The sequence below is a fragment of the Salvelinus fontinalis genome, chromosome 31, assembly GCF_029448725.1.
Source record: "Salvelinus fontinalis isolate EN_2023a chromosome 31, ASM2944872v1, whole genome shotgun sequence".
Taxonomy (NCBI): Eukaryota; Metazoa; Chordata; class Actinopteri; order Salmoniformes; family Salmonidae; genus Salvelinus; species Salvelinus fontinalis.
In genome coordinates this window covers 34,777,605-34,790,582 of record NC_074695.1, presented here as the reverse complement: position 1 = coordinate 34,790,582, position 12,978 = coordinate 34,777,605, and the positions used below count along the sequence as shown (strand labels likewise).

General features: G+C 39.2%; 1 protein-coding gene across 3 annotated transcripts in view; it reads left to right on the top strand.

Annotated features, from left to right (window-relative positions):
• The window catches only part of LOC129830110 (neural cell adhesion molecule L1-like protein), a 133,559-nt gene extending 121,295 nt beyond the window's left edge, over positions 1–12,264 (top strand). For 2 of the 3 annotated variants that reach the window (XM_055892355.1, XM_055892354.1), the window contains one exon: positions 5,695–7,782. In XM_055892355.1, coding sequence (XP_055748330.1) covers positions 5,695–5,884 — 190 coding nt within the window. In that variant the 3' untranslated portion in view covers positions 5,885–7,782. Of the gene's footprint in view, positions 1–5,694; positions 7,783–9,639 lie in introns of those variants that run through there. The other variant, XM_055892352.1, reaches the window with a different exon arrangement.
• Positions 12,265–12,978: the final 714 nt, after the last annotated feature.

The following is a 12,978-nucleotide window of genomic DNA, read 5'->3' as shown; positions in this document are numbered from 1 at the left end:
AATTAAAATGAGGCCAATGTAAACTGAAAAATTACCTGATATCATACAGATATGAGAAGATTAATGTTGGATGATTTAATAGATTATTGAAAAGGATTTCTTAAAGGCCTGATATGTAAATCTTCACATCTATATCTTAATGCTTCCCCTAATCAATTGTCTCATGTTTGTGTTGACTATTCAGTATGTACAACCATTTGATAAATGATCATATCACACTGAATTATGAATGCTAAATGGGACAGAGATAATGTAGAGTATTACCACATATCGATGGTCCTGGGCTTTAGTGAGGGTGATGAGAAATCCTTGGTACTGAGGTGACCCTTTGTCTTGTCGAGAGACACCTGCAAGCTGGCCATGTGCCCAGTCTTAAATTGGCATCTAATCTCCTTGGCCCCGGCGTGCTCCCCTGGGAATACCAGGAATGACAGGCTGTTTGTCTGGGATTGCATATGGCCACTCTGTACGGAATGAGCAGCACTCGGGCAATTTCCATCTAAAGAGATTTGAAATTGCCTTCCGTCCTGAAGCCTTGGCAATTAGCAATTAGTGAAGTGAAGGGATTGTACGGTGGTAGCCTCAGCCCGCCTCCCTTGCCCCCCATCCACCCTTTCCCCATCAAAACCACACCCCCACCCGCTATGTTAAAGCCATGCTAGCTGTGTGTGTTTCCGTGTGCATGTGCGCACACGTCTGTGAGTTTGTTTGTGTGCGCATGTTTGTGTGCGCATGTCTGTGTGCGCATGTGTGTGTATATCAGTGTTAAAGCTGCAATATGTAACTTTTTGGGCGACCCAACCAAATTCACATAGAAATGTGTGTTATAGATCTGTCATTCTCATTGAAAGCAAGTCTAAGAATTGGTAGATATGTTCTATATGTGCTATTTCTATGCCTCCCGTTTTGACTTTTTGTTTTTGCATCTTTTACTTTCGGTTTTGTACACCAGCTTCAAACAGCTGAAAAGATAATATTTTTGGTTGTGGAAAATATATTTCACAGCGGTTAAAATCAGGGATGGGCAACTTTGATGCGGGTGGTATCCACAAAAAAACCTGAACTCACCATGAGGGGCTGCAGTGGCTCGTGGGTCAGCGTACCCACATCCATACCCCCCCACCCTTTGTAGCGGCGCCCCTTCATGATAGCAAAGAAAACAAAACATTTATTTAAGTTAATGTTCTGCTAAATATTGCCGTTTTAAATCAGGTTTGCTGCAATTTTACACGTTTTGCATTGAGGCGGAGAGAAGATTTTGCAATTTTCTAACACATTTCATGCAATTCTACTAATTTTGCCATGGGATGGAGAGAAAAAAATATCTGTTTTACAATTAATTTCATGTAATTCTACACATTTTGCCATAGTGTGGAGGCAAATGTTTACAGTTTTTAACATGATAACTGATGATCAATGGGCACCACCCCAGTCGGTAATTCTACCATGCTTACTACAAGTTTAGAGAGCTGGCCGCTAGACTAACTTTACCAATCTAAACCATTTCCTGTTATAGGCAAATTGAGTGACTGCTGATGCACAACCATATTTCGAAATTTCGCATTGTGTATTCTAACGTTCAAAAGTAAGTTGAGACTCCGACTGAGTTCCCCAAAAATGTAATAAATAAATAAATAAAAGAAACTACAAAAGGGCGCCAGTGTCCCATCCATGGTTTAGATGGTACAATGATTCTCTACACGATACTTACTTGTTTTGTCACATAAACTGAAATTAGGAAAATTATTAGATACTATTTCTACATAGTGCATATTTAATTTAGTCAACAATAACTACATTTTACAAAAAATATTAATTTTCTATTTTCCCTGACAAAAACTAATGACGATAACGAGACGAGATGCCATCAAAAAATATATAAATATAACAAATTCGTTTTCATTTCAGTTGAAGAAAATGTGATGAGACAAGAATTCCACGAGACTAATGGCCATTACATTTGCCATGAAGTGTCTTGTTATCTGTTTTGTTCAGGCATACGCATGCATGCCTTTGCAGAATATTTAAAGTAACTGTCCAGTGAAAATCTCACTTTTAAAAGTTCATATTCTGTTAACCCATAACCAAATAATGTTGACCCGTCCTTTACTCGCATTTGTGACCAGAGCATACGTTTTAGAAAAAACACTTCCAAAAATCCAACCTAAAACTTGTATCAAACCAGCTGTTTCAAAAATGCTTGCTATTTACTTATATAACGTGATGTAATGTTGGCTCATTGGCTGGGCTGGCCAATCACCTCTTTACTTTCAATAATATTTTTAATGACCGGTATTTGCCCTCACTATTCTGTTGTTGGAGTTAGGGCTGGGCGGTGTACCGTAAGCAATAAGGCCCGAGGGGTTACGGTATATGACCAATATACTACTGCTAAGGGCTGTTCTTAAGCACGACGCAATGTGGAGTGGCTGGATACAGCCCTTAGCCGTGGCATATTGGCCATATACCACAAAACCCAGAGGTGTCTTTTTGTATTATAAACTGGTTATCAATGTAATTAGAACAGTAAAAATACATATTTTCTCTTACCCAGACATATGGTCTTTTATAAACTGTGTGGTTCGAGCGCTGAATGCTGATTGGCTGACAGTCGTGGTATATCAGACTGTATGACAAAACATTTCTTTTTACTGCTCTACTTATGTTGGTAACCAAAGTCTGTTAAGAAATAATAATGTCTCCTCTCTCTTACTTTCATATTGGTAATTTTTGCTCTGATCACATCAGAAGCTGTATTTTGCCATGTTGCAGTGGCTTTTTTGCCCGATTTTTAAAATACGAATGCTAAGTTGAGTATTTCATTCAGCATCACTCCGTCAATGGAAATATAGTATTCTTTCTAACAACGATATCTATATACATTTCAGGATGTTGTGAATCCCTGGAAATAATCACAATTCATGTAAACAATAGTTTTGAAAACATAGCTTGTTCACAAAAATTGTATTTTGACACAACCTATCCCTCTTATGGACAGGATAAGTTAAGCTGCCTACAAATGTCTGTAGTGAATTAAATATTACCACTACCATTTTAAAACCATGTCTCCTTATTTTCCAAAACACAATTCCACACTATCACAATAGCTTTTTGTCTTTGAATAAGCATCTCTTAACACAGGCTTAACACCTAACAAACACTTTGCACTTTTTAAAACCCTTTTAACATAGGCCAGGCCCTGTTGTTTCCTCATATCCCAGCGATAATGCCTTGCATTACGCCTGGGAAGAAAACACTTCAATTTGCTCAACTTGCCATTGGCTCAACCATTGGCTCAACCTACCTCATGGCCATTTGCTCAACTTACCCCAAGGCAAACATTTTGACTATCTTAGCCCACATAGGGCTAATATACACTTTCATGCATATTATCACACATAGAGCTAATATGCACTTTCATATATATTATCACACATAGGGCTAATATACACTTTCATGCATATTATCACACTTAGGGCTAATATGCACTTTCATATATATTATCACACATAGGGATAATATACACTTTCATGCATATTATTACACATAGGGCTAATATACATTTTCATGCATATTATCACACATAGGGCTATTATACACTTTCATGCTAGGTTTATTGAAGCTTTTAGAGATGCCAACTGATGTATAGAACAATAGTATCTACTTTGGTTTAGGTACAATACATTCTTTTGACTTTGTTAAAATCATTTTTTTGGACTTGCTTACCACTTTTCCCATGTGGTTTATTCCTTCACAGACTCAATGAAAATGATGACCACTTCCTAAATATTTGGTCAAATTTTACATTTGTGTATGGTGTCCTAGAAACAAGGGAGGCTCAACTTACCTCTTCGGCTCAACTTACCCCTTCGGCTCAACTTACCCCTTCGGCTCAACTTACCCCTTCGGCTCAACTTACCCCTTCGGCTCATCTTACCCCACTCTCCCCTTCAGTGAAATTCTTACCTTGAGAGCTCTTTCCCAACAATGCAGTGATGATAATAATAATAATAATATACTGTAGATAATAATAGAACATAAAATACAATAAAAAACACACAAGAACTATGATGTGAGTTTAAAAAAAACATCAGTGCCAGTATCTTATTCAATGTACAGGGGTACTGGAGTGGTTGTGGGTTTATACATAAAAAGTGACTGGTAGTCGGATATACATGTAAACAGAGCTGAAAAGTGACTGGTAGCAGGAATATATAACTATGGATGGTAATATATACAGCTCATTTGGAAAGTATTCAGACTCCTTAACTTTTTCCACATTTTGTTACATTACAGACTTATTCTAAAATTGATTAAATTGTCCCCCCCGTCAATCTACACACAAGACCCCACAATGACAAATCCAAAACAGGTTTTTAGACATTTTTGCCAATGTATAAAAAATGTTAGATCACCTTTTACATACTATAAGTATTCAGACCCTTTACTCAGTACTTTGTTGAAGCATCTTTGGCAGTGATTACAGCCTCAAGTCTTATTGGGTATGACGGTACAAGCTTAGCACACCTGTATTTGGGGAGTTTCTCTCATTCTTCTCTGCAGATCCTGTCAAGCTCTGTCAGGTTGGATTGGGAGTGCAGCTATAGCACAGCTATTTTCAGGTCTCTCCAGAGATGTTCAAGTCTGGGCTCTGGCTGTCATGTGCCTTTCACTGAGGACTGGCTTCCGTCTGCCCACTCTACCATAAAGGCCTGATTGGTGGAGTGCTGCAGAGATGGTTGTCCTTCTGGAAGTTTAGGAGTCTGTTGGTCTGAGCCTTGATGTACCGGTACCACCTACCGGACGGGAGCATGGAGAACAGTCGTTGTCAATTTTTCGGGGCTTTTTCAGACACCACCTGGCATATACTATTTGCTAAATATTATTACTGTAATAATTCTGTCATTGTTGGAAAGCTCAGATACTTCCCTCTTTAAGTGAATCATTGTAATTCATCCCCCTCGGATGGTTATGACGAGGAGAGAATTGGAGCTGTAAATTGTTTCAACTTTATCCAGCTATTTAACCATAGCCTGGATTAAGCATAGAGTAGGCTACAATCTACCACAATAGCAATGTTGCCAGCTAAGATATAGGAGGGTATTGTAGTTGGACAAGGCTATCTGAATTTAAGCATATCTTAACACAGGAAGAGGTAAATATCAATTATTCAATGAAAAAAATGACTGACTGAAACTAGACTAAAACGGTTCAGACTTTTAGTCGACTGACAATAACATTAGGGATTCTTCAGTAAAGTCTTTGTTGTTCATTGAGAAATACTGCAGCAAAAATCGAAGTTAGATATAAAATTGCGTGATTAAGATCTCCTCTGCAAAAACGTCTATATTAATGACAGATTTCTTGAGTTATCTTAGATTCATTCTGACTATTTTGAGGAAGCGTATACTGGCGACGGAATCTCAAAATCGAATAACAGCACTGTTGCTGCTTTTTTCTCGTATTTGAAGTGAAAGTCTTTTGAGTACGCGGGCACGCCAGCCAAACTGAAGCATACTGGCGCCTTAAGACTAACATGAAATCTAAAATAGTAGCCAAAATTAACACGTGTGTGTGTGTGTGTGTGTGTGTGTGTGTGTGTGTGTGTGTGTGTGTGTGTGTGTGTGTGTGTGTGTGTGTGTGTGTGTGTGTGTGTAACCAAAATGAGCCTCTGTCCTTTGTGCTGTGTGACAGTGACAGTGAGGAAAACCCACTGAAGGCTAGCCAATGTTCCCTGGATGGGGGCATGGGAGGGGACAGCGACTATGGGGACGAAGAAGAATGCCAGTTCAACGAAGACGGCTCGTTTATCGGTGAATACTCTGGCCACAAAAACAGAGGCACTGTAAGAGAGTCCAATGGACCCAGCCGGGTCACTGCGTGAAGAGACAAATGCTTCCTTCGGACTTCCCTCTGAAAGGTGTGTGACAGCAAAGGGAAATTAATGGCATCATCTGTGTGATGCATGACGTTGATCAGAAATGTTAAATTCCTGTCAATCACAATTGTATATGATGCATATTTATTTTGTACCTCCACATTGTGACGGATTCATTAGGAAATGTTTTCACAATCTTGTAGACAGGATTGGACATCTGCAGTTTCAATATATAGTACCAGTCAAAAGTTTGGACACCTACTCATTCAAGGGTTTTTCTTTATTTTCACTATTTACTACATTGTAGAATAATAGTTAAGACATCAAAACTATGAAATAACATATATGAAATCATGTACTGTAGTAACCAAAAAAGTGTTAAACAAATGAAATTATATTTTCTATTTTAGATTCTTCAAAGTAGCTACCCTTTGCCTTGATGACAGCTTTGCAAATTCTTAGCATTCTCTCAACCAGCTTCACCTGGAATACTTTTCCAACAGTTTTGAAGGAGTTCCCACATATATTGAGCACTTGTTGGCTGCTTTTCCTTCAGTCTGCGGTCCAACTCATCCCAAACCATCTCAATTGGGTTGAAGTAAGGTGATTGTGGAGGCCAGGTCATCTGATGCAGCACTACATCACTCTCCTTCTTGGTCAAATAGCCCTTACACAGCCTGAAGGTGTGGTAGATCACTGTGCTGTTGAAATACAAAATATAGTCCCACTAAGCGCAAACCAGATTGGATGGCGTATCACTGCAGAATGCTGTAGTAGCCATGCTGGTTAAGTGTGCCTTGAATTCTAAGTAAATCACTGACTGTGTCACCAACAAAGCACCATCACACCTCCTCCTCAATGCTTCACGGTGGGAACCACCCATGTGGAGGTCATCCGTTCACCTACTCTGCATCTCAAAACATGACGGTTGGAACCAAAAACCTCAAATTTGGACTCATCAGACCAAAGGACAGATATCCGCCTGTCTAATTTCCATTGCTCGTGTTTCTTGGCTCAAGCAAGTCTTTTCTTGTTATTGGTGTCCTTTAGTAGTGGTTTCTTTACAGCAATTCGACAATGAAGGCCTGATTCACACAGTCTCCTCTGAACAGTTGATGTTGATGTGTCTGTTACTTTTATTTTGGCTGCTTTCTGAGGCTGGTAACTCTAATGAACTTATCCTCTGCAGCAGAGGTAACTCAGTGTCTTCCTTTCTTGTGGCGGTCCTCATGAGATCCAGTTTCATCATAGCGCTTGATGGTTTTTGCAACTGCACTTGAAGAAACTTTCAAAGTTCTTGAAATGTTCCGTTTTGACTGACCTTTATGTCTTAAAGTAATGATGGACTGTCGTTTCTCTTTGCTAATTTGAGCTGTGCTTGCCATAATATGGACTTGGTCTTTTACCAAATAGGGCTATCTTCTGTATACCACCTGCCATGGTTCCTCCTGGCACCAGAGGGAGTCAGGTGTGTCTTATTATTTCATAATTGTCCTTTGCAGAAGCTTGAATTGTTTACCGTGTGCATTCGTTTCCTGAGTGAATTTTCGATACTTAGTGTTTATTGTTTTTTTCTGGTCTCTTCTCTGCACCTGGGTCCAATGTTACCACGTCACACTACCCCTACCTTGTCACAACACAACTGATTGGCTCAAACGCATTAAGAAGGAAAGAAATTCCACAAATTAATTTTCAACAAGGCACTCCTATTAATTGAAATGCATTCCAGGTGACTACCTCATGAAGCTGGTTGAGCGAATGCCAAGAGTGTGCAAAGCTGTCAAGGCAAATGGTGGCCACTTTGAATAATCTCAAATATAACCTCTATTTTGATTTAACAATGTTTTGGTTGCTACATGATTCCATATGAGTTATTTCATAGTTTAGATGTCTTTATTATTCTACAATGTAGAAAATAGTAAAAATAAAGAAAAACCCTTGAATGAGTAGGTGTCCAAACTTTTGACTGTTACTGTAAATACACTATATAGATATTTAAAAAGAAAAGGTAGACAGCAGACGCATACTGTCATATTAACGTGTACATTTGATAAGAAGGTATCATTAATAACAATGCATGATATCTTATGTTTTTACTTTCTTAGAAAAGGTCAGAACAGATATAAGGCATGCACATTCTTTATATCACGGTATTGTTGAATACTTGTTTCTGATTGGCTTGAAGGGCATTCTAAGGGATAATCAATGAGTGGCTCTGCATTCTATGGAAAATAATGAAGGACCTGGAAGGCGTGTTCCACGACACGCAGAGTGGAACTGACCTTCCACTGAATTGGATTATTTTCCAGAAAACGCATAGAGCCCTCAGTTGATAATCCCTTTCATACCAGGGCTATAATTTAGCACATTTGCCACTAGAAATGTGTTCATTTGATGGTAGAATTTTTAAAAATTCAACTTTTGCTTTCAAAAGCAGCTCTAACAGAACATGTAAGAATTAACTATAGCCATTGAATTCTACCGAGGTAATATACCGTGGGCTATAGAGTCTAATCGTGAATGCGGATTGGTTAAAACCGTAAATGGTGTCTATTCCACCATTTACCACCGGCTAAATCTATGATGTTAAAATGCCAAAAGTTTTGAGAATGAAACAAATATTAATTGCTGCTTCAGTGTCTTTAGATATTTTTGTCAGATGTTACTATGGAATACTGAAGTATAATTACAAGCATTTCAAGTGCTTTTATTGACAATTACATGAAGTTGATGCAAAGAGTCAATATTTGCAATGTTGACCCTTCTTTTTCAAGACCTCTGCAATCCACCCTGGCATGTTGTCAATTAACTTCTGGGCCACATCCTGACTGATGGCAGCCCATTCTTGCATAATCAATGCTTGGAGTTTGTCAGAATTTCTGGGTTTTTGTTTGTCCACCCGCCTCTTGAGGATTGTCCACAAGTTCTCAATGGGATTAAGGTCTGGGGAGTTTCCTGGCCATGGACCCAAAATATCGATGTTTTGTTCCGAGCCACTTAGTTATCACTTTTGCCTTATGGCAAGGTGCTCCATCATGCTGGAAAAGGCATTGTTCATCACCAAACTGTTCCTGGATGGTTGGGAGAAGTTGCTCTCGGGATGTGTTGGTACCATTCTTTATTCATGGCTGTGTTCTTAGGAAAAATTGTGAGTGAGCCCACTCCCTTGGTTGAGAAACAACCCCACACATGAATGGTCTCAGGATGCTTTACTGTTGGCATGACACAGGACTGATGGTAGCGCTCACCTTGTCTTCTCCGGACAAGCTTTTCTCCGGATGCCCCAAACAATCCGAAAGGGGATTCATCAGAGAAAATGACTTTACCCCAGTTCTCAGCTGTCCAATCCCTGTACCTTTTGCAGAATATCAGTCTGTCCCTAATTTTTTCCTGGAGAGAAGTGGCTTCTTTGCTGCCCTTCTTGACACCAGGCCATCTTTGCTGCCCTTCTTGACACCAGGCCATCCAAAAGTCTTCGGCTCACTGTGCGTGCAGATGCACTCACACCTGCCTGCTGCCATTCATAAGCAAGCTTTGTACTGGTGGTACCCCGATCCTGAATCAAATTTAGGAGACGGTCCTGGCGCTTGCTGGACTTTCTTGGGTGCCCTGAAGCCTTCTTCACAACAATTGAACCGCTCTCCTTGAAGTTCTTGATGATCCGGTAAATGGTTGATTTAGGTGCAATCTTACTGGCAGCAATATCCTTGCCTGTGAAGCTCTTTTTGTGCAAAGCAATGACAGCACGTTTTTCCTTGCAGGTAACCATGGTTGACAGAGGAAGAACAATGATTCCAAGCACCATCCTCCTTTTGAAGCTTCCAGTCTGTTATTCGAACTCAATCAGCATGACAGAGTGATCTCCAGCCTTGTCCTCGTCAACACTCACACCTGTGTTAACGAGATAATCACTGACATGATGTCAGCTGGTCCTTTTGTGGCAGGGCTGAAATGCAGTGGAAATGTTTTTTGGGGGATTCAGTTCATTTACATGGCAAAGAGCGACTTTGCAATAATTGCAATTCATCTGATCACTCTTCATAACATTCTGGAGTATATGCAAATTGCCATCATACAAACTGAGGCAGCAGACTTTGTGAAAATTAATATTTGTGTCATTCTCAAAACTTTTGGCCACGACTGTATTTACTCTGTTCCATCTGACTGCTCAATCCACTGTCTCGTCAGCCCTGCCAAGCAATTTATAAACTTGATCTTCACTACATTATCTCACATTTCCTTTAGACTAACATTTTGTTTTCAACAGCGGAGATTTGTATAAACCTTGCTGTCTGACATTTGCAACATTTTCAATATTCAAATTCTATCTCCAGCTGTCTCATAGTAATGAACATGTCGGGAGTCGGAACGAGACAAAGACAGTGAAATCATGAATCAGCTGGCATCATTTGTATGGATATATACAAAGAAATGTCAATTGAAAAAAGGTCAAAGGAAACTAAGTGCAGCTAGTTAGCAGTCTTTCCAGTTTCAGTTTGAAGTGATTGTGTTAGCTGTGTTGTTGGCTAGATCCTCTGACCAACAGTGTCCTGATGAGTGAACACATTTATCACAGGCAAAATGATGCCTCATTAGCTCATTGTTATGGATGTATATAAATATATGTCACTAGAAAACACCTTAAACAAATGCAAGCTACCTTGCTGTAATTGTTGCTGCACTTTTTGACGTGACTGTAAGTTAGCCGTAGTTGGCTAGCTAGCAAGCAAGTGATGAGAACATTGCCAGCCACTATGGCAATGGAACATTTGGAACTAATGACTGGGTCGCGTCCATAGATACAGAACAAAAAGACTAAACTGGGTCTTGTCTCTGGCAACCGAACCGATAGAACGACCAGCCGGCTTGGTTAGCAACCCTAGATTGAAAGGGGCTATTTCTATGTGAATTAATGAGGCGAAACACACCTAAATTCAAACTGTTGTTAGAAAGTAAAACTTATTAGCAAATAATTAGAAATTGAAACATAGCCTATAGATAATTAGCAGGCAGCGCGTGTTAACTGTCCTGTTGCGTAACGATCACATTTTGGAACAGTGAGTGCATTCTGACATCACCTGTATAAAACGACTCACGCCGTCAGAGCTCACGTGTGAAAAGGTAAAAACATTATTGGCATTGTTGAAATCGATTTTCATAAATAGTTAGCAAGCAAATATTTAGGAGGACTGATGGCTTAATTAGCTAGCAAGCTTGTTTGATAGGTTACCATGGCAACTAGTACAACCGTCTACTAAACTTGCAAGCAACTTCAGTTGATGGTGAACACATTAATAGCAGCAAATGTGTGTGTCTGTGGGGGGAGGGGGGGGGGGGTTATAGCGTGGTATAAGTGGGATAATCAACAACTCTGAGCTCTATGCATTCTATGGAAAATGATGCAACTCGGTGGAAGGTTAGTGCCACTCCGCTACGCACCTTGGCACACACCTTCCACGTTGTGTATTATTTTCTATAGACTGCATAGCCCCTCGTTGATTACCTTTACATAATTACTTGTGCCTACTTTTGTATATTTAATTTTCACAATGTTAAAAGTGTTTTTAATTGTATTTTTAAGTCATCACTGTATGTCTAATACATCACTGTGTTTGTTTATTTCATGAAAATAACTCAAAATATATTTTTTATCATTTATTTCCCTGAGCCTCCTTTCGCCATTGAAATTCTCAGTCTGATTGTTTGGGCGTTGATACAAGTTAAAATATATTTACCATAAATACACAGCCCTGATTGTCGGATATAATTGTCTAGACCCCTTCACTCAACTCTGGACCTCGAAGACAGTTCCACTGTGTTTTTTAAATTGTTCTCTTATAAATCAGGGATTGATTTAGACCTGGGACACTAGGTGTGGGCAATTATCAGGTAGAACGTAAAACCAGCAGGCTCTGGATCTCGTAGGGTATGAGTTGAGTACCCCTGCTCTAGAGCCTACTCAGCTTACCCCTTCAAAGTAGGAGGATTACGCATGCAAATAAAAGATGACTGGTCATTGGTCAGAATAATAAGATCCGATTGTGATGCCATGATCTTGGTCAAAAACTCCATCCCACCGGAACAGGCTGAAATTCCAGACATTCTTTTAAAAAATCTGTTACATCATTTTCACAACCTTATAGTGTTATTTGACCTCACAGTGTGGAAATATCAGAATAAGAGGAAATCAAGTTTTTGATGGCACTGCCCCTTTAATACTTCACAACACTGTATATATTGTAGAAAACAAAAGTTGGCTTTGTATGCAATGTGTGAATGTTACTGTTGTTGATTACATTTTATAATGTTAATACTGATGTCTAATGTGTTTTTGTAAATGATAAGATCAAACATATTAAAGGTGTTTCCATCCCTGCTCTGGAAAATTGTCTACTAGTAAATTAAATGTAAAAGACGAATTTAATAATTGAAATAATTATATGCTGATGAAATTCATTTTTTTTTTAAATACAAATTATAATGAAATCACCCTATGTACATCTATAGTACAGTAGAAGGTGTACAAGCTGTGTATGCTGTACAATAATGTTAGGGCATTGGTCAAATTTAGGTCAGTTTTAATTTGAAATACCTGTCAAATTCATGGCATGAACCAATTTCGTTCAACAGAAGGTTGGCATTCCTAATAAATGCATAAGGTTGCTGCCATTGTTATAGAATTCAAGATAATGCTATTTTTCACTTTATCGCTTGTCAAAATTTAAACAACTGCTAGTTGGCCATTCCAAGAACATTCTATTGTGCCTGAATGTAAGGCTGTGTCCCAAATGGCACCCTATTCCCTATATAGTGCACTAATTTTGAACAGATCAGTGCACTAGGCCTAAACGGGGAACAGGGTGCCATTTGGGACAAATTCTAACTGTGAGTGGTTCCCACTAAACAGGAGATGAGTCAATTCTTCCCATCTCTGTTAGTTTGGGATTTTGCTTCAAAGGTGCCATTTCCCAGAAAATGAAAATTGGGGGAGGAATTACACTGAACAAAAATATAAACGCAACATGGAAAGTGTGGGTCCCATGTTTCATGAGCCAAAATAAAAGATCCCAGAAATGTTCCATACGCACGAAAAGCTAAAA